General features: G+C 38.7%; 1 protein-coding gene across 2 annotated transcripts in view; it reads right to left on the bottom strand.

The window, feature by feature from the left end:
• RARB (retinoic acid receptor beta) overlaps nucleotides 1-21,748 on the bottom strand; it is a 313,832-nt gene that overhangs the window by 136,953 nt on the left and 155,131 nt on the right. Inside the window, exon 1 of one of the 2 annotated variants that reach the window (XM_054019948.1) lies at nucleotides 16,151-16,662. The exons of the other annotated variant lie outside the window; for it this stretch is intronic. Within the exon in view, the coding sequence (XP_053875923.1) occupies nucleotides 16,151-16,307 (157 nt within the window). The 5' untranslated portion in view covers nucleotides 16,308-16,662. Of the gene's footprint in view, nucleotides 1-16,150; nucleotides 16,663-21,748 lie in introns of those variants that run through there. 2 annotated transcript variants of the gene reach the window in all.

Raw genomic sequence — 21,748 nt, forward strand, 5'->3', positions numbered from 1 at the left:
TCACACAGTCACACATACCACCACACACTCTGAGGCAGGAAACGCTGCTGTTGTTTTCTATGTCTTCATATGCTTTACTAAGAAGAGGGGGTGTCTTTGGTCAACCACCAGGTCAAGAATTAGAAGTACATTAGCTATAGTACTGCACTCCAAGCTTGCTGATGTTGATGCTTGCTGATGCTGACAGAAACAGCCAGGATGGGTGAATATTTATTAACTGAATAGCACCAATATTCATACTATGGAGCAAATGCAGTACTCAGGTTCATAAAACTGAAGTGGACATGCACTCAGACCACTTGTTACATAAAAGATTGATAATGTGTTGGGGAAGTCACCTGAAAAATGACTAGCTAGGATTCTACCAAATTTTCCCTTATCAAAATTCAGCACCACTGTCATCGCATTTATATACCTCTTTACATTTCAAAGTATCTTATAGACATTAAATATTTTTCACAACAACCCCATCAAATAGCTAAGTAGTATTATCCCCATTTTACAGACAGTGCAATGAAGGCACAGAGAGCTATAAGTGACTTATCCGGAGTTCCAAAGTAAATCCTTGACAATAATGGGATTAGAACATCAGCTCCTAACTTCTTTTTCAATCTAACAGACAAAGTATAAAGAAAAGACAGACACACAAGAGGGACTATTCTCCTGTTCTCTCTCTCTGCAATGGATTCTTCTGTCCACCCACTCTGAGTCAAAAAGCTGACCAGCAGCACTCCATACAGTCTTCAGCACATGGTCTGAAATGGCTTTTCTAGCCTGCCAGTATCAGTCTCATATAGGAAGGAAGAGAGTACAGTACAGAGGTCAGCAACGTTCGGCACGCGGCTCGCCAGGGTAAGCACCCTGGTGGGCCGGGCCAGTTTTATTTACCTGCTGACACGGCAGGTTCGGCCGATCGCGGCCCCCACTGGCCGCGGTTCGCCGTCCCGGGCCAATGGGGGCGGCGAGAAGCTGCGGCCAGCACATCACTTACCCGCGCCGCTTTTCGCCGCCCCCATTGGCCCCGGTGGGGGCCGTGATCGGCCGAAACTGCCGCATCAGCAGGTAAATAAAACTGGCTCGGCCCGCCAGGGTGCTTACCCTGGCGAGCCGCATGCCAAACGTTGCCGACTCCTGGTATAGTATATGCACACATACATTCACTGTACCACTTATGAGATGGTGATGTCCATGAGATAACTGGCATTTATTATTCATCATGCATCTTTGACACTGTCCCACTTTTTCTTTGACCACTTTTTCATCTCAAGACTAGCAACACACAGTCCTGGACTAGTGACAAGTTTAAGGTTCAATGTCTTGGGAAACTTAAGGATAAAAACAGGATGATTTATGCCATTGGAAAGGGGAGATTTACTCTTTCAAATGGGATGCACATGCTTCTAGACCTAGAATATCTCTAAATATGGATTTTTAACTATGATATTATATATGGAAAAGCCATGTTAAGTAATTTTAGGTGTTTCTAAAACGTATTTGTGACGGGTTGGATCACAGAAACCCCCTTGGGAGCTGCCACCCGATGTGCAAAGACTACCCCTGCTTCTGTTTTCCCTGCCAGCTCAGGACTCCAGCACCCTGTCTTGCTGAGCCAGACCCTCCCGTCTGGCTCCAGACACAGACCCAGGGTCCGAATCACTTGTCCCAAAGCTGCAAGTTTACCTGAAAACAGCTCGCAGTAGCGTGCTTGTCTTGAGCACTCAGATGCCCAACTCCCAATGGGGTCTAAACCCAGATAAAGCCGTTTTACCCTGCATAAAGCTTATGCAAGGCAAACTCATAAATTGTTCGCCCTCTATAACACTGATAGAGAGATATGCACAGTTGTTTGCTCCCCCAGGTATTAATACATACTCTGAGTGAATTACTAAATAGAAAGTGATTTTATTAAATACAGACAGTAGGATTTAAGTGGTTCAAAGTAGTAACAGACAGAACAAAGTAAGTCACCAAGCAAAATAAAATAAAATGCGCAAATCTATGCCTAATCAAACTGAATACAGATAATTTCCTCACCAGTTCCAGAATGCTCCCTTTTACAGGCTAATCTCCTTTTAGCCTGGGTCCAGCAATCACTCACACCCCCTGCAGTTACTGTCCTTTGTTTCAGTCTCCTTCAAGTATCCTGAGGGGGGTGGAGAGGCTCTTTCTTCAGCCAGCTGAAGACAAAATGGAGGGGTCTCCCACAGGTTTAAATAGACTCTCTCTTGTGGGTGGAGACCCCCCTCCTCCCTCCTATGCAAAGTCCAGCTCCAGGATGGAGTTTTGGAGTCACCTGGGCAAGTCACATGCCCCTGCATGACTCAGTCTTTGCAGGCCGATGCCATTGTCCACATGGCATCTTGCATGTCTCCAGGAAGACTTCTCATGTGGATTGGAGCATTCCAAGATGCATTGTTCCCTAAGTGTCTCCTGATCAGGTACTTAACCTGGCGAATTCCTTCCTAAAGAAGCTGACCAAATGCCTCACAAAGCTTACTTAGAAATCAAGCAAGCATACAGCCCATATTCTTAACCTCGAGTAGAAAATGATATATATGTACAAATTGGATGAATAGATATAGTAGACCAGAACCTTTACGGAGATATGTTACATGGCCCAGGCAGCACAAAACATATTCCAGCTATGTCATCCATACATTTATAAGCACCCCCTCCCCATAAAGCCTTATAGGGTACACTGTCACAGTATTATTATCCTATATTACATTACACGCTGCTATGTGTATTGTAATATAGTGTTATATACTAAAAGCACAAACACAAAACTTGCCTCTCTATAGTAGGAAGTTTTTCTCAGCATGCACGGGGGACCTAAGCCATCACTTTCTGCAGAAATTAAGCTTATTTTGAAAAGTACTTTTCTAATTCTCCTGGTTGGCAAGAGAGCTTTTTGAACACAAATCAATTTAGTAATGTCTTCCTGAGTTTGCAGAACAATACCCTTAGTGCCTCTGCTGAAACTGAAAGCAGTCCCAAACTGCAGAGAAGTATAATTGACAAGACTCCAGTGAATTTCACTACTGCTATTCAGAACATCCTGGAAAGTGGTCAATATGTCAAGAATCGTGTCAATTTCCCTGTGCAGTTCAGGAAAGCTCTGAAAAGTGGTTGAGGTCTTTAATGCAGTTATTCACAGGGAAGAAGGAGGAGGGTAGAGAGAAGAACAGACAACCTCCCCACAACAGCCAAGCCAAGGTTTTTGAACTAGCAAAGATGAAGGGGCTCGAGGCTGACAGAAATAAAAACATCTTTTTACTTGTAATCTGAGAAATTATTAAGATACAATAAATAGGAGATCCCATGACAGCATTTTTAGAGTCATTTGTCAGAACTGCTCTTTAATTATTTAAGAATAATTAAACAGAACAGAAGTGCCCTTTAATTAGCTAAATCTTGCGCAACTCTGGCAAATGTGAAGCACTATTGTAAGTACCAAGCATTCTTCTGATTTACCCACATAGAATTTACATAAAATAAGCAGCCCTGTATATTTTTCCATTTATTTCCTCACCTGGGATTTGATCCTACAATTCTAGTGCAGGCAAATCTCCCCCTGAGCCCTTTATTTGGTGGTTTCTGTCAGTACAACTTTTGAAAATTTCAGAAAATTATTTTTGTTCTTTTTCCAGACAAGATGCTGCCTGTCACCTAGACAGATTGAAATGGCTACTAGCAAGGAAAGGAGTGCCCCACGAAACAAAGAGAAGCTCTTTGGAAAAATTCTCCCCACACAATTGCTCCAGGGATGGCCAAGATGGATAATTGTCACGTGGGCTGGTGCATGATTTAGAAAACTCTCACTTAACCTATAGACAGAAGCCATCTTATTGTCTGATGGTATCCCCAGGCTCTGAAAACTAGTTTGTCTGATCACTACCTTCTATTGTTCCCTCAGATAAGCAAGGCCCCAGTGAACAATTAAAGCTTTCAATAAATAATCTGTAAGCACATTCATTTGATTTACTGTTATTTGATACAGCAGTTAGTTTCAATGGGGCAGTTAATATTGATCACGCAAAGTACTAGAGACAAACATGAAACACTTCCAGAACTCCATGGATTATTACTCTTTATCCGCCACTCATCTGGGTTACTTGTAATGGTTGTGAAATTCAAAATCAATAACAACAATTAGTGTTCTGTACACGCTGAGGAATGAATCATGTGAAATATGTTTCGTTACAAAAATGAAACATAAAAGAGCTTATAAACGTATTTAAGACGCTTCAAAAAGACACAGGAAAAACGTATAAGACGCTTTAAAAAGACGCAGGAAAAACTGAAGTAATTTTCACACGAGACAATTATAAGAATAAAAAAAGTAAAACATGGATCAGTAAATGCAGGTGGTTAAAAAACAACATCAACAACATGTGCATTTCAGGGCATGGTTCTTAGGGCCAAGGAGTATCACAAATTCCTGGGGAGAATTAGGAACACCAATCCCACTGATTGTCAGTGAAGTCAATGGGAATTGTTCTCCTAACTCCCTCTTGGGCTCTTCTGAAAATACCAACCCAAATCCCGCAGTTCACACTCACTCCCTGACTCCAACTGGTAAGAACAGCACAGTTTTGGTCCTAAATCAGGAAATGAAAGAATACAAAAAAGTGACAATTCCACTCCCACTGATTTCAACTGAAGCAAAATCCATCGGTAAATTGGAGCTAAATGTTTGTAATGAAAACTTATTAAAATTAATAAAGCTGGCAATTTGTTGTATGTGATATACATCTAAAGACACCTTTCCTTGGCTTCAGATTCATATAAATCAGTTGTGAATCTAATGAAATGCATGGAAACAACAATACTTCAACATCTCTGCTAGAGTAATAATTCTAGATAATTAAAATGCAAAGCAATAAGAGAAATGTTTTATCATTAAACTGTAACCAGAGCTCTGTGTGAAATCATCCATTCAGAAGACTTGTTTTTCATCAATTATTTGTTATTTATCTGATGTAAATATAAGAAGGGCTAATTATAATGTATGACTCCTTATGCAGCTTCTTGTTATTAAGGCCAATGAAAGCATTCTGAAGACCATAATGAAATAATTATGTTTGCCTTTAAGAAATCTCTTCAATAACACATGGCAGTACTGCACTAAATTAAAACATCAGGAACTAAATTTCACTCGCATCTATTTCCATTTTAGCTAATTATACCCCCAAGCTTTCCAACAGACCAGGCCTTAAAAATCTTTTTGAAGCTGAAATGGCCTAAGGAACAGCAGCCTTTTATAATTATGGACTTTGATGAAGAAACAAAGGTAATTCAGCCCTGGAAGCTTTAATATTCCAAAAAGGTTATCATGTGAAATCTTCATCGGCTATGAAAAATGGGGCAAAACTGGGGTGACTGTAAGCAAATGTTTGTGTTCCAAGTAAACGATATTCTGATTTAATTGAAACATATTTCCCCTGCATCACTTCCACCATCGCTCGTTTTCAGATTATTTTCTAATTCTGAAACATTTGCACATTTCGATGCACAGTAGTTAGGATTAGTTAGAGGGCAAGGAAGGGTGGAGATAGAGAGCAGAGCAGGTATACTGTGATTGAGCTCCACATGTACATTATATACGAGTCATACAGCCACTTCAGCACTTTCAAAATCATACATGGAGATTTGAAGCTCTCTCCTAACAAGCCCTCTGCATGCTCATGCTTCAGTCACAAAGTGTTGTATACACAGAATGCTTGCAGGATCTGGCCCAAATCACAAGGAAAGGAAAGGATGTGGCTAAGGAGAGGACACAGCAGGATCTGAATCAGCCCAGATGTCCTGCTGCTGAGTGAAAAGTAATTCTTTGCTTTTAAACTTTAGAGAGATGATAAATCTACAGGGTCTCAGAGAAGTGAGTGTGGTAATACAAGCAAAAATAGAGACTCACATAACTAGCGTGGAGAACATGTGTGGCAATATGTTACCAGAACAACGCAGGTCAAAGGAGCTCTCAAATTGCATTGAGAGTGGGGACTTGAGGAAAATACTTCATTTACGAAAACAAAAAATAAAATAATATTTTGAGCACAAAGATTTCAAACACAGACAGACCAAATTATAGCAAAACAGCTGTGTGATGGGGTAGAAGGACCTTTAGCCATGCTTGAAAACTGGGTCCCAAAAGGTATTCAAACTGGACACTAAAGAGGATCCTATAATATTTAGAGAGCCTATTGGGTGGCTAAGAAGATTTCTCACCAAAAAAAAAAAAAATCAGAAGTCAAAGATCTCCTTTTTCTCAGGCCTCAGGGAGAAAAGTAATAGCAACTGCTAAAAAAAATTTAAGGATCTCATCCTTAGAAGTCAAAAGACGACACATGCAAGACTTTTCTCTTTTCTCTTTGCTCTCTATCCCAAGCTACAATTGGAGACTACTATTCTCTTAGGAAAGCAGCCATCTTTTTCTAAGATGCCTATTTCAGTGGTACCCAAAAATGGGCTGGCTATGCTAAACATCACTAGGTGGCACTGTTATACAGTCTTGCAAGCTTCCTAGTGTTAGCGTGCGAGCAAATGTTCAATCTTGGGAAGACATGGTGTGGTGTTCTTAGTTTTTGTTATGCATATTTGTGTGAAGAGGCAGTGGACCTTGGAGAAAGAGCTGTGCAAGCAGCAGGAGTGTTTGCTCTCTTGGTCTCTGATTAGAGTCAATTCTTGAGACAGAGTTTTTCTTTTGGAACTGGGTATTGATGTTGGGCCGAGATTCCAGAAAGAAGGGATTGCCTGCATGCTGTTTGAACACCTCTGGGAATGGTTTATAGATTCATAGATTCATAGATTCTAGGACTGGAAGGGACCTCGAGAGGTCATCGAGTCCAGTCCCCTGCCCGCATGGCAGGACCAAATACTGCCTAGACCATCCCTAGTAGACATTTATCTAACCTACCCTTAAATATCTCCAGAGACGGAGATTCCACAACCTCCCTAGGCAATTTGTTCCAGTGTTTAACCACCCTGACAGTTAGGAACTTTTTCCTAATGTCCAATCTAGACCTCCCTTGCTGCAGTTTAAACCCATTGTTTCTGGTTCTATCCTTAGAGGCTAAGGTGAACAAGTTCTCTCCCTCCTCCTTATGACACCCTTTTATATACCTGAAAACTGCTATCATGTCCCCTCTCAGTCTTCTCTTTTCCAAACTAAAAGTATGGTGTATGTGTGTAAATAAAAAAAGTTACACTTACAATATATCCAGGTCCCAAAACACTGAAGCCGACTTGCAAAGCTCAGGAAAACTGCTCCCACTTAGCAGAAGTGTGACTCTGGTGTCACTGGTGTTGAAGAAAGATCAACTGTCTACTTTTCTATAAGATACTGATGCCTCTATTTGACATTCTGCTAAACTACCAGTGAGGCATGGCGAGAAAGAATAAAACAGTTTGTTCTGGGCCACTCATTTAATGGAAAGACTGTTGCAGGAACTTTTGTAACCTTGACCATGGATTCAGATTTTGAATGATGGGAATCAATAGCTTTTTAGTTTGGTTGTTTATTTGCTTATATGCTTGCTGAATGAGGTACAACTTTAATTGTATATTAAAGATAAGATAGATAGTTTTGTGGTTAAAGCACTGGATTAGGACTCAAAGAAATCTGGGTTTAATTCCTGGCTCTGCCATGGACTTTTTGTATGACACTAGTCAAGTCACAAACTCTTTCTGCCTCACTTTCATATTTTTAAAATGGGGATAATTCTTCCTTCTTTCCTCCTACACCATGTATATCTTGTATATTAGATTTTAAGTCCTTCTGGGCAGGGATGATCTCTTCCTATCTGTTTGCGCAATATCTTGCACAATGGGACTCCGATCTTGTTTGGGGGCTCTAAGCACTACTTAATATAAATAACCAAAATACATAAGCCTATTAATGACTCAGTTGCACAAGCACTCCATGCACAGAACTCCTATCAAAGTCAATGGGATCTATTTGTATGGACTGCTTATGGGATCAACAGTCTAAAAGAAAAAAAAATCTTATCTAAGGGTATGTCTACACTGCAATTAAAAACCCGCGGCTGGCCCAAGACAGCTGACTCATGCTCATGGGGCTCGGCTAAGGGGCTGCTTCGTTGCAGTGTAGACTTCTAGGCTTGGGCTGCAGCCTGAACTCTAGGATCCTGCGAGGTGGTAGGGTTTTTTAAATCACGGAAAGTGCATAAAATGGAAAACCCTCCACACTATGGATGGACTTTAACAAGGTATCCTTACTGGTGAAGATCCAAAACAATCTGTATATTTATAAATGCTCATTCAGCTTTAACCTATTTAAATCTATACAACTTCCATTTATTTGCATGTATATATTTAGTTGCCTTCAATTTTACATATGCCATATATCGGGGGGAGGGGGGGTAATTTGGTCCAAGAGAAATAGAAAGTATAAAATATCCCGTATCCAAGATTCTTCATATTGACATGCTGATCGATAATTTCCTCTTTTAACAGAAGGATTTTAAGAGGCTGTAAAACTCAAACAGAATGTTAAAACAAAGTGGGTTAGTTATAAGGGCTTGTATTAGGACATTACCTTTCTCCCTGCCCACTTCTAAAATAAAGGCACAACTAAATTAACTTTGTGGGCAAGTGTCCCTAAACCACATAATGGCTTTATCAGACTGTCATGTATAGCACAAAAATTCTCACACTATAGTTTGTGGAATACTTGCTGGTGGTCTGCAAAGGGCTGGCTAGTCACATGGTGCTGGTTCCTCTCTCTTATTTCTAACTGCTAAAAGGTACTAAAGGCAGCTAAAAACACATCACTTTCCTACAATTACTTTTCCAAGTAAACAACGGCTGCTGTCACCACAGGGATTTTACTTCATTGCCAATGGAGGAGTGGTAAATTTGGTTGTGAATGGAAGGGCAGAATGTGTGCAGAAAATAATGTCTATATTAAAATGCAGACCACAATGAAAAACTTTGATATATAGACACTCATGAGATGAGAAATGCAAGGAAGTGAATGTAAATTATTAGAGAAATGTCCTGGGGGACTCAAATTGATATTTCTGCTGTTGAAATCTGCAGTTCTGTTTGGACAAGGTATTCTTGCCTTCTCAATTTACGATGTGCTATTAAACAGAACCCAGTTTGTATTGCTCCAGAAGTGGCTGCATTTCTATGGTGGATGAAGTCATCTCAGTGGCTGCTTTGTATATCAGTTTCTTTTTTAATGTGCTTTGGAAAGCCCTTTAACCAAAGATTTTTAAAAATAAAAGCCTAAAATCAAGCTCTTAAATCCACATTTGGACACCCAAATAAGTGGTCTATTTTCAAACGTTGAGAACAATGGGAGTTGTTGAATGCTCAGCAAATTTTAAAATCAGGCCACTTATTAAGGTACCCAAATATGGATTTAGGAGCCTAACTTTAGGCTCCTGTTTTTGAAAAGCCTCTAAAATATGTGAAAGCATGTCATGCCAGATGAATAGGATCATCCACGGTATTTAGACTATTTTAAAAGAGACACTTTAAAATTTACACTTCTGTCTCAAAAATGTTTTACTAACAACCAAGATAGCTGACTTAAGAGAACACGGAGAAAAGTCATCTCTATTTTGCTAGTTTACTTTGTGCATGTGACAGCTCCTTCTGGATACCTGTAGTCAGTTGAATTGTTTCGCCTGCACATTTGCTTATTTCACAAAAGATTTCAATGGAACTACTCCTGGTGTGAAGGTACCACTAAATGCCAATACAGTGGCAAAATAGGGCTCTTGGTAAACAGCACTTGCCTGCTGTTTGAGTGGGGCTTTCACACACAATAGCATGGAGAATTTTTTTTTTTTTTAAGAAATAGGATAATATGATTGTAAAACCACAAAAACTGACAGGGGGCAGAATTTGAGGCTACAGTTAGCTGTTTTGAAATGAATTAGATATAAATTTCATGATGTCTCTCCAGCTTTCCCCCCTCTCTTTTACAAAATGATACTGTTAATGCATTCCTATGGGCATTTTCCCATCAAGTAACTGCCCCCTCTCCAATCCTAAATTGCTTGCCAGCAAGGGACATTGGTCATCAGAGCCTATGACAGATTTCAGGAATGGGGCCAGATTAACAGCCCCACCCTTTAAGATGATATCATGGCATCACCAGACACCAGTCACTCTTCCTGCTTTACCCACCATTATATCGAAATGTGCCCATTTTCCTGCCTATATTAGTGCCTACAGCACAATATTGTTCTGTTAGCTGGATTGCCCATTGTGTGGTTATAATAATCTCATGCATTTTGCATCTTATATTATTGCAATTCCATTTGGTTGATGAGGTTTTGGTTTTCAGCAAGCAGTGGTATGGGCCCCACTGCCTGGATATGGACTCTCTGAGTATGAGCACAGGTTAAAAAATCAATTGGGATTTGGTATGTCACAGGATAACAACTTTGAGCAGTGTATCCTGGTGGAAGTGGTTATAATATTGGCTTCTCTAAGGAGTAAACATTGATAAGAGGCAAGAGGGTGGTCTGGCTTCCCCACCACACAGTAATATAGAAATGGGGGGAGGGGGAGGCAGAGTGCTCCATATTTTGTATTAGGCATTCACTTACCTTCCTGTAATCTACAGGAACAAAACGCTTAGTGCAAAATTTGGGGATTTTCACAGTACAGTAGCCTATGCGAAATAGTGTGCCTGTTTAGGCATTTGTATTATGCAGGCTTTGTTATTAGGCAGCCCTACTCAGTCCCAGAAAGTTTGGATAATAACAAATATCCAAGCACAGGAAGGGGAAAATACAGCCCCACCTTCCTTTTCAACGGCTGCCAGAGCTTTTGGATTCTAGAGTAAATTCTATTTACTCAAGTTCCAGTTTCCTGGCCATTTTATACATACACTGGTATCCTCGATGCATAACAGCTAGTGGAGATATGGAAACCCCTTTGAAGCCATGACTAATTTTAGCCCCCATCAGTTGCATGTTCAAATTCAGCGTTTCCAGGCTGACACCAATTCTTGATTCCCTCCTTCCATGCAGGGCTTGGGCGAGGGAGACCACATTTTTCAACAAAACTGATCCCTATGATCGATGAGACTGTGATGCAGAAACTCACCACAGTTCCATGCTTCAATTGGAGCTTTCAGTACGACTGGATGTTGTGGCACAGAGCAGAAGGCAGGGGAGCTCTATAGCACACACTGCTTCAGAGCATGTAGACACTGCGCTGGGCCTAACCACCATTATTCTTTCAACACTATTCTAGAAGATCTAAAATCCTCCTGTATAATCCAGGTTCAATTCATCAGCTGCAGAGAGGGTGGTGCGTAACTTAGACCTGAGCAAACTAGTCACCTGGGGCATGTAAGTGAGATGGAAGTGTAATTTGCAGGCTGGTGCATTTCATTACTAGTGTAACCAAGTGTAAAGACCCTTAGCAGAGGTTGGTTGGAGGGTGGGAGCGCAGGCATGAGCCAGACATGGTTAAGAGACATGGCTTGTGTAAACGGCTTCTGGAAAGTGTACTCACATAGTGGAAAGTGATGATGTCGTGCGATGTAAGGATGACTAACTCCAGTTTCTAAAACGTAGTCTCCTTCTCCCTCCCATTTTGGTATAGAACTGCCTGGCATCAGTGCACAAACTCAGATTTGCCCTGCCTGGGGGCACCTTTATTACACAGGCCCATTACACAAATAGAAAACCACCCACAGATATTTCATTTTTGCTCCAAGCTTATTCTATACCAGTAACACCAATGAATCCCTCTCAGATTTTCCATTCTCAAGAGTTTTTAACAGCAGTGCACTTCAGCCATAGTTTGCATGCTGGGGACTGAATCAGGCCTGCTATATCAGATGCTAAAATACAGGATCAGTTATTCTAGTTTCAGTTCATTCAGAAAAAATATTCATGCCATGCTTTTTCAAGAGAAGGTAATGAAGCCAGGATAACACAGAGGATGAGAACTAATTTAATCTGATGCTTGAAGTAAAATTCAGGGAACACCGTGACAGATTTCATTACATCTTACAGATGCTTTTACTTGTTATCTTTGTAGACTGATTAAACCATAGAAGATCAAGCACAGATATTTTAAATAAAGTACTTAACAACTCCTTCTTAACCATCTTGCTGTGAAGTTTATAACAAACATTAAAGAGAATAACCTGTTTTGAACAGACCTTGCCTTCTCTGGTGCCAGTATGTGATTTACCAAACGCACCTGCAGCAATCTGATACTTGGGAATGCAGATTTCAAGTCCCACACTTCAAAATGTTTGTTTTTAAATTCAGAAAGGTGAAAGAAAATAAGGAATTGAGCTCTTTGTTGGGCACAGATGTTTCTAGGATTTCCAGTGCTCGCAGAGAACAAGAACTTCCCACAATCTACACTTCACAACAACCTGGGATTTAGAAGTAAATTTTATGCGTCTGGATTTAATTTTTAACAAGATTTTTGAAGGTTAACACCTCCAGTTCTTACTCAGCCAAACCTCCCAGGAAAGCCAACTGGGAACTTTCCCTTGAGTAAGGACTATATACTACAGGAATTATACTGATCGTATTTGCAGCCTGTGTGTAACACCCATAATTTTATCTTTATTGAGTTCTCTATTTTTGTAAATGTAACAAAATGTGCTAGACTAATAGTGGTTTTCTATATTACTTGTTAAAACACTGCTTTCATATGAATGCTTAGGTTATTCCTGTTTTGGGCCTTCTCATTTGAGGTCACCTGTTAAATGAATCATATGAAGATTTTTTTTTTTTATAGGATCTTCTAGGACAAGGGGAAATCAGCCATTCCGCCTTTTTCATGTTCTGTCTGGTCCAATCCTGAGTGCACCCTTGCTTCCATGCTATTCAGCTGTTTCATGTTTCAACAGAAGTTATTCAATCTCTACTTTTTTTTTTTGTAGCTAATTACTGTAGCTGTGCAACAGGGAAGCTGAAAATTATATTGTACTTTAAAATACAAATGAGGCATTTTTATAATCTTAATTTTAGTCTATATTCTCCTCTTTAAACGTCTATATTCTCCTCTTCAAATCTAGTCTTGTCTGATTTTGATATATTGGCCTGATTTCTCTCGAGAGTGTTAAGAGAAGTGCTTACTACTGATGTTTAAAAATTCAATCAATCAGTTTTATTCCCTTTCTTTGAGTCCATTACTTTCTTTGTAAATGAATTATTTCTTCTCTTTAATCCATTACAATAAAATTAAATCCACATGAAAAATATACATACATATATTTTAATTTTGAAAAAAATAGTAAGCACTCAATGTATATATACATTACAGTGTGTGTGTGTATATATATATATGTATATGTGTGTGTGTGTGTGTGTTTGTTTGTGTTTTTAAACATATATACTTACATGCACACATGTGTAATACATATGGTTTATGCTTTATTTGCAAACCTACCCAATGGGAGAAGGAAAAATAGTGTACAAACACAAGTTATGTTTGGACTGCGTCTTACCTTCTATTTCAATTTGCAGACCTTCCATAGGGTAGGACAATTCATAATATTACAGGATTGCATTCTGCACATTGAACTGCAATGGAATTAATGTGCGGAAGTTGGGGACATACAGTACTCTAAATTAAATGCAACAAGGATTAATTCTTCCAGCATCTCAGCTGCAGCATTGATGCTGTTCAGGATTGTTACTGGGCTCTTTTGAGTCTGCAATATGCATGCATTATTCCCTTAACATCCATTTACCTCCTACTCCAGACTCCTCGTCTCTATCAAAGTAGCATTTATAAGGCCTAAATCAATGCTGCAGGTGCATCATTTGTATTGCTGAGGCCCCCCCAAATCCTACCAAGTACTTAATACTTTTGAATCTCGGCTACGATTACTTTACACAAAACCGCAGAGGTCTAAATAGGAAAAGAGAGTCAGGAAATACTTGTGGTTGAAATTAACCATTGTCATTGTTACATTTACAGCACTGGAGCAAACTTTAGTCTTTGTGCTCTTTGTATCACTCCCCCAACCCCAAAATTGTTCTTTGTCAGCACCTCATATAAGTAATAAAACAGTTTATATTTCAATAGAATTTTAATAAATTAAAATATGGGTGCATATTTCCATATGTACGCACAAACACATATTTAGAGTACTTGCTCATTTTTTCAGAATAAAAAAAATGCTACATAAATTAACTGAACACTATTTAGAAAGTAACCAGCTAACGTGCTTTCCAGTATGAGTGTCATTAACAGTCAGTTCAAATTACAGCCAAACAAATTATAATTCAGGTTCAGCCTGATTTTAAGTTGCCTTGCAGTAAAGTTTAATTGTATTCCTTACAAAATTATAAGACTCAATTCCTGAAAGCACTTTTCTGTATTTTTTATTTACTCTTGTTAATATGAGTTTCTTTGATTAGCTGACCTTTTCTGTTATCAACACTTGTCTCTTATCGCTGGCCCTGGGCAAATGACATATTTACCACTCTTCCACTCTGATAAAGGTAATCCTATGTTTAATTTGTTCAAGAACAAACACAGCATTTTTCATTTTTTAGAACATGTTTCTAGTTAATAACAAAAGTATAGGAAAGTGCAGATAAAAGCTACACTTTATTTAAACAATTATCAGAATGTGATGAAAAATATTTTTCCAGTGAAAGTTTTATATTATGGGACTTGCTTACTAATGAGGCAAAATTTCTAGGATTCAAAGCATTTTTATTACCATAGTTAAACTTATATTTCTGTTTAAATCATGGTAACTAGAGAATACATCTTTAGTGAAATGTCTTTAGTTTCTTACGGTTATGGAAGAACTTTCAAGTAATAGGTTTTCTTTCATATCTTGCGACCTCAAATGTAGAAATATTTTGAAAGTAGCTAAGGGAAAATAAATAAAATATATTGATTTTTTTTTACTGAGTTTAATTCTTTTGAATTGTAAAGATGTTAAACATTTGAACCCATATAGTTGCCAATCGTTATTGATTTTTACAAGTCTTTTCTCAATGGTTTATTGGTTCAAGAACTAATGTCATACATATTCTTAGAAAAAGTTTTGCGGAGAGTCATAAATATGATAATCCACCAGGCACGTCTTTTAAGAACTTTTTTTTCTTTAATTCCCTCTGGATAAACAACATTGAAGGGAAAGCTACATTTATTCTTATGCAGCTTTTGAACTCTTTGGAAAACAAAGATTTCAGACATAATTCTATAGCTAATGCTGCACTGAAGTGTCAAAGAGTGTGTTAAAAACATTTTGATAGATAGCCAAGTCATTTATCTTAATCAGTGTCAGAGCAGAGAAACATTCTGCAGGCTCTTTAATGCAGAGTATAGGGGATGCATACTGGTACTTGTAATTTCTCAGACTTGAAACTACAGTGTTAAAACACTGCCACTGTTTACCATCTATGTTTCTCAGCACTATGTCAAGCTCAGATAACAAGACAGTAATTTTTTAAAAAACTACATTACAGTATCTATGCTTCCTTCTCTTCTACTCCGAGACTCTGACTGAATCTGAAGGTATGAAAATAATTGATGGCTAAACACAAGGGGAGTTCACAGTTAGTAGTTTTCTAGCAAAACAGCAACTTCTTATAGCAACAAAGTGAAGAAGAAAGGTGGCAGCAAGGTCAGTACAAAGAAATATTGCATTTTCTTAGCAAGGGAAATATTAATGGAAGCCTAAAACTATCGCCTGATTTCAAGAACATCACCTACACTATGCAGTTTAAATTCTTTGTAAGGAATGTACAGAATACAATTTTAATTGCTTGGCTGCACTGTTGAAATGTACATCAAGAAAATATGCAATCAATTACCAAGTGTGATGGGAAATTATAGCAGGGAGGCAAAGGAAAGAAAACTACAACAGAGATTCTGTGTAATTTGTCCTTCATTGGACAGAGTTTAAAAAGTCGTGCTGTACTATATTATTGTTTTGCATTTTCCTGTTTGCTAAAAACCTGGTTGAAGGGTTGATATACTGTGTAAAAAGGTGGAAACATAAAACATATTTTAAATATTTTTTTCTGCAAAAGAAAATACTTACACAACCACATTTTGCATAAGAAAAAGTCCCTATAATCCCTATCACAAATTAAAAGTAGTTGGGTTTTTTTTTTTTAACTGCATGCAAATAATTTTTTTGAAATCTGGAAAAAATAATGGGACCTACATTGAGCACTGTGCCGGTGTTGCCAGTCTGTTTGTGCCAATCCACTGAAGCATGCTTTCAGAGCCTTCTCCTGGAGCATGCAAGAAGACGGACTTGCAGTGTAGAAATCCAGAATTTGACCAGGGCTCACTGCTAGAACATCCATACAGTCAAACATGATTCCCCCTCTGCAGAACGTCTGCAAAAGTGCTTGCCTCTAGGTGTGGAGGAAAATGGCATATAAAAGTACACCCAACTCCATCAAACTCTGCCCCTTTTTTGGCACGTAGGCTGTTCGTCTTTTTCCCAGACCAGAATCATGAATTATGACAGACAACACAGCTAAAAGCCTGTAATTGATCCAAATGATCATTTACCATTTTCCAGGCTGCTCAGCCAATCCAGCAAGATAGGGGGAAACAAGCAACATTCCAAGTTTTAGTTTCAATCAAATCATTTCAAAAATCCTTTAGAATCAGTCCTGCCTCATAGGTTGTTGCTGAAGATATGATCTTTTTCACATCACACACATCATCAAAGTCCCAGTAATAAAAGACCTTTGGTAGTAACTCTGGATCCCCCTCACCAGTGAATAGATCCTTCTGCCTCTGAACAGCTCACTTCCTACTATTTGTGTCACACAGAATGAAAGATTGAATTGCCTAATATATGCGAGTGAACTTTCCATGAACCCTTCCCAGGCTGCTAACCTTCAAATGACCCAAACCAGTCTGACATCACCAGCTCCCAGGATTCTCACACTGCTTAAAAACTCCCAGCAGCCCTGCAAAAGCAGACAGGCAGAGAAGCAAGCAACTATTAGCCATTGCTTTTATACTTTCTTATCTTTAAATAATAAAATAAAAATAATAAAGAGAAAGATTAAATTGCAAAAAGGCTGCTTCTGGGTCCTGTCTGCACAACAACAAATCTTGTATACATATCATCTTATTCTAGGTGTGTGGATTATTTTAAGTGCCAGTCTATTTCTTAAATTCCCTGCACGGTCCCTACCTCCTCTGTAGAAAGAATCAGCAACACACAGACACAATTTGCCACTTTACAGGGACATGGCTACAGACACTAGTTTTTCATCTTGGGGAGACAGCTACTAAAGATCATCACAGACTACACTCCTCCCTGTGCAAATCTGTGTTAATGTTTTGGCTGGTATTTGTAACACAGTATCCCTGACAGTCTGGAGCTAAAACTCTCCATGCCAGCATCCACTTACTTGAGAATGTTGATAGGCCCATAACTAGGAGAGCATTAGGTGCTTCAATATCCACCCCACTTCCACCCCCTCCAGACATCCATGTAAATGTAATTAAACACAGCAAATGAATCATTACAGCCTGAATCCTGAAGACTACTCAGGCTGCTGAAAGAAGTGCAGAGAGCCAAAGTGATAGCATTTGGCTCTCAGCATTTGCTCAGCACCAGCGCAGAGAAGTTTCTATGTAAGGGGACCCGGTTCTGCAAGCAGCCAAGCAGAACCCAGAATCAGACTGTGACCCCCGTGTTCACACCCTACTAACTATTGCAGTGATCTTTGTACAAAGTATGCCTTGTAAGGTATCATTTGAAAACTCAAAATTTGCTGGTCAGTATTGTCCTGGTAAAATATGTGTGGCAACATTATACTTGGTTATAAGATTCCACTGTATGGTGGTGTTAACACACATTCCAAACCCCACAGCCCTGCCCAAACAGAAGTTGACAAACAGGTCCATCCTCAACAAAGGAATGTGTGATCTGCTTGATTGGCATTTAAGCAGTAAACAGAGTAAGGGAAGACACAGGTGTGGTGCTGGAACAATTTGTATAGTGGGGGTGCTGAGAGCCATTTAACCAAACTGTAAACTCAGTATATAATGGAAGCCACTTCAAGCCAAGGAGTGCGGCAGCACCCCCCGTTCCAGCACCTATGGACACAGGAAGTTCAAACAGGTGAATAAAAACCAGCAGGGAACATCCTTCCACATAGACTCTTTAGCTCCTGGTTCTCAGCTGGAAATATTTTTCAAGAAGAGGACTGAAGTTATTAAAAAAGGAGCGCCGAACACCCCAAGATACCTCTCTCTCTCTCTCCCTGCCCATTGCATTCATTGCACCTGAAGAGACAAGGCAAAGAGGTCTTGGACTCTGGGGGAAGGGTTCTGACCTACAGAGTTTGGTCAGTAAGACAGCTGAAAGCTAGGAGTGAGTAAAAAAAGCACCAAGCTCAGCTGTCTCACTGGTGGTTCAGTGCTGCTCTCTCTCAACTCTCATCTGCATCTCACAAAAGCAGTACACAAAATTCGGTATTTTTGTATAAATAGTCTCCTTCCTATACAATCTTGCGTATGGATCTGAATCCTGTCAGCTCTTTACCTGGATGGATTGCTATAGGTATTTTAATAATGAAAAGGAAAATGTAATATCAAGTTCTGAGACACTGTTTTCCCCCTTAAAAAAAAATAAAAAAAAGAGAAAAACTTTCAAAAGTGGCCTCTTATTTCAGGAGCTTGATCTGAGACACCTTGGATCATAGGTGTTGAGAACTTGCATCTTATATTGGCTTTGGGTTAGATTTTCTAAGGCACAAAGGGAAGAGAAGAGCCCAACTTTCATCAAGTTTCAATAGAAGTTGGGCACTTAATTTCCTTTCATGCCTTTCAATATCTCCCCCTTCAGGTCAATATTGCAGATACTCAGCATTTCTGAAAATCAGACCCGAGGTGTGTCAGACTGGGCAACCAAAACCAGAAAAACACAGAATTAGTGGACACCTTTTGAAAACTTCACCCATAACATCTGATGAACCTGGGAACATTGTGGGTGGGAAATGCACACAAGAAAAGACAAGAAATACTAAGGAGAGATTCACTTGGGGACCTGACTAACTTGCTTAATGGATGTGATGTTCTTTCTCTGCAGAAAGTCCTTTGATGCATTAAAAGCTCTGTGACAATACCTGTAGATTGTGTTAACAAAACTTTCTGTAAAGATTCAAGAAGTTAAACAAAACAGCATTGTCCCTTGAAACTGATAGGTCTATACTGAAAACAAACCACTGAACGAAAAGCCCTGTTGTAATCTAGAAGCAAAATCCCTTTGAAGGCACACAAACAAAAGCTTTTCTTAATTTCTTCCCCTCTCAGACAAAAGAGATTTAGCTGTCCCTACAGTAGACATAGTCTCACTTCATCGCCTATCCTGATAGAAGAATTATAGGGCTGGAATGCAACACTGGCATCCAAGGGCTTTTAGAGTCTGTCAGGGGAAACTTACCCCATGCTGAAATTGCTCCAGCTTAAGAAGTGGCTCAGTGACACTTACACTGTAATGTGAAAAGTATGTACAATGCAGACTTATGCAAGCACATTACAACAATTTTCAGCACAGCAAGCAGAGTTCTCACTATTAACAAGAAAAAAAGACGTGGTGACATTTTACTAAAATCTGATTTTATCATGTGGCTATTGCTTTTTGTTTTGTTTGTTTATTCATTTGTGGTGGATAACAAAACTTCATTAAAAGACACTATTTTATAGCCATATAAAACCTGTTTTCTCATGATGAGAATTTAGGAACATCTAGTGTGTCATCATTAAGATGACTGGAAAGATACACACAGAACAAAAACAACAAGGAGTCTGGTGGCACCTTAAAGACTAACAGATTTATTTGGGCATAAGCTTTCGTGAGTAAAAACCTCACTTCTTCGGATGCATAGAGTGAATAGCATCCGAAGAAGTGAGGTTTTTACTCACGAAAGCTTATGCCCAAATAAATCTGTTAGTCTTTAAGGTGCCACCAGACTCCTTGTTGTTTTTGTAGATACAGACTAACACGGCTACCCCCTGATACTTGACACAGAACAAAACATCTTTTGCCAGTTTTCATGTTAGGAAGAAAGGGGGCTCTCTACAGCCCAGAGTTCTGGATATGGTGAACGTTTAGACCAAGAAGGTACCCTGATGAATTACAATGAACAAAATCATATTGACCAAACATGGTTATGTTTATTTTTTAACTGTTCTAATAAAATTATATTTAATATAAAACCTATTTGGGGTGCTTTTAATTGCAGATAAGTCATGGGCAACTTCTGAAAATAACTGCCAGTAATTCATGCTTAATTGCATATGAATGGAATAAGATGGCTTTTTCATACTATATCTAAATGGGCCAGGTAGTTCATCGTGTTTTATTATGAATGATAGTTGTGCTAATGATTACAGTTATTACTGAACCATGTGTAATTAACGAATTCCTCAAATAATCTAACATTTCACCTCTATAGTATTTCTTCTCAGTTCTAGAATTTAATTAGTTTATTAATCTCTTCCAAAGTTTTGTTCCTCTGTAAATTGTACAATTCAGGCTCTTTTAAAAAACATAATACAAAGAAAATGTACCCTGATAACTTGGGAGAATTTTTGCAAAAAATAATATTCATATAGTGTATATTAGACAGCACTAACTACAACCATTTTGAATATACATTGAAGGCATAATTAATAAATTGGTTAATTCAAATGTAACAAAGCTTGAATTATTGACACACATTTTAAACTCTTATCCAGTTCTTGAAAGCGTCAAGTGGAAAAGAACTCTCCAAAATTTTCCCATTAGATCATACAACAACAAAAAATTTGATTTCATGCCATCACCTTGATCTGTTTTTTCTCAATCTGTGGTGGCAAGAAACTTAACAATAAACATATTCTTATCCACAAATGAAATAAAAAGTTCAAGTTGGAAATCCATTTCTTTCAGCAGTACTATATATTTGTCAGTGTTACATAGCACATTTGAAACCCATAACCATAAAACAAAAATTTACAGCTAAGGTTTAGGGTCTACATCTGTTTCTCTGGTTTTTGTACAGCAATTACCCACTGGACAATTCAGAATGAAGCACCATGAATCATGTTCTGCACACATGTTTGTGCTGGTCACTTTTTGTAAAGAACAAGAGTCTGAGGATGCCATAATGTGCTTCACAGAGACTTGTCCAGAATTAGGTTGAATGCTGTGTGCTGTCTAAATAAAAAAGCTTTTACTAGCACCAACATATTATTGGCAGACTGTTACAGCCTTATGTGAAGGACAGAAAAAGAACAAATGCACACACACACAAAAAATCTTTAAGAGAAAGCATGTTGGTAGAAGCCTACCTTTTTACATGCATTTTACTATTAATCACATGTAACTCTCTCTTGAAACAGTTTTGACAGCAGAGTAAATGGTTACTAGTGACTGATGTGTGTGTTTAAGCAGTAAAAGCAGAGACAAAGTGAGGTTTCTTCTACTCCCTAGGCAAGTGCTGACACTGAGCTTGCCGCCTCAACTCTGATACTCAGAGATTCCTTTGTGTCAGTTGCTGGGAGAATCACTGGCAGTTAAATCACTGCCATCACTCACATACAGAGGCTTTGATTTTTACCTCTTTATTCAGAATAGATGCTAATATGAAATATTACCTGCCTTTTCTTTTCTTTTCTTTTTTTTTTAAGTTTAATGACATGGGGTTTAAAATCTGGCTACCCAAATCCCACTGTAGTTTACTGTAGTTACTTGTTAATATTGTAGGATGTTTTCACAGGCTTGAAGAGTAAGAATGATGTTAAC

This window comes from Malaclemys terrapin, chromosome 2, assembly GCF_027887155.1.
Source record: "Malaclemys terrapin pileata isolate rMalTer1 chromosome 2, rMalTer1.hap1, whole genome shotgun sequence".
NCBI lineage: Eukaryota > Metazoa > Chordata > Testudines > Emydidae > Malaclemys > Malaclemys terrapin.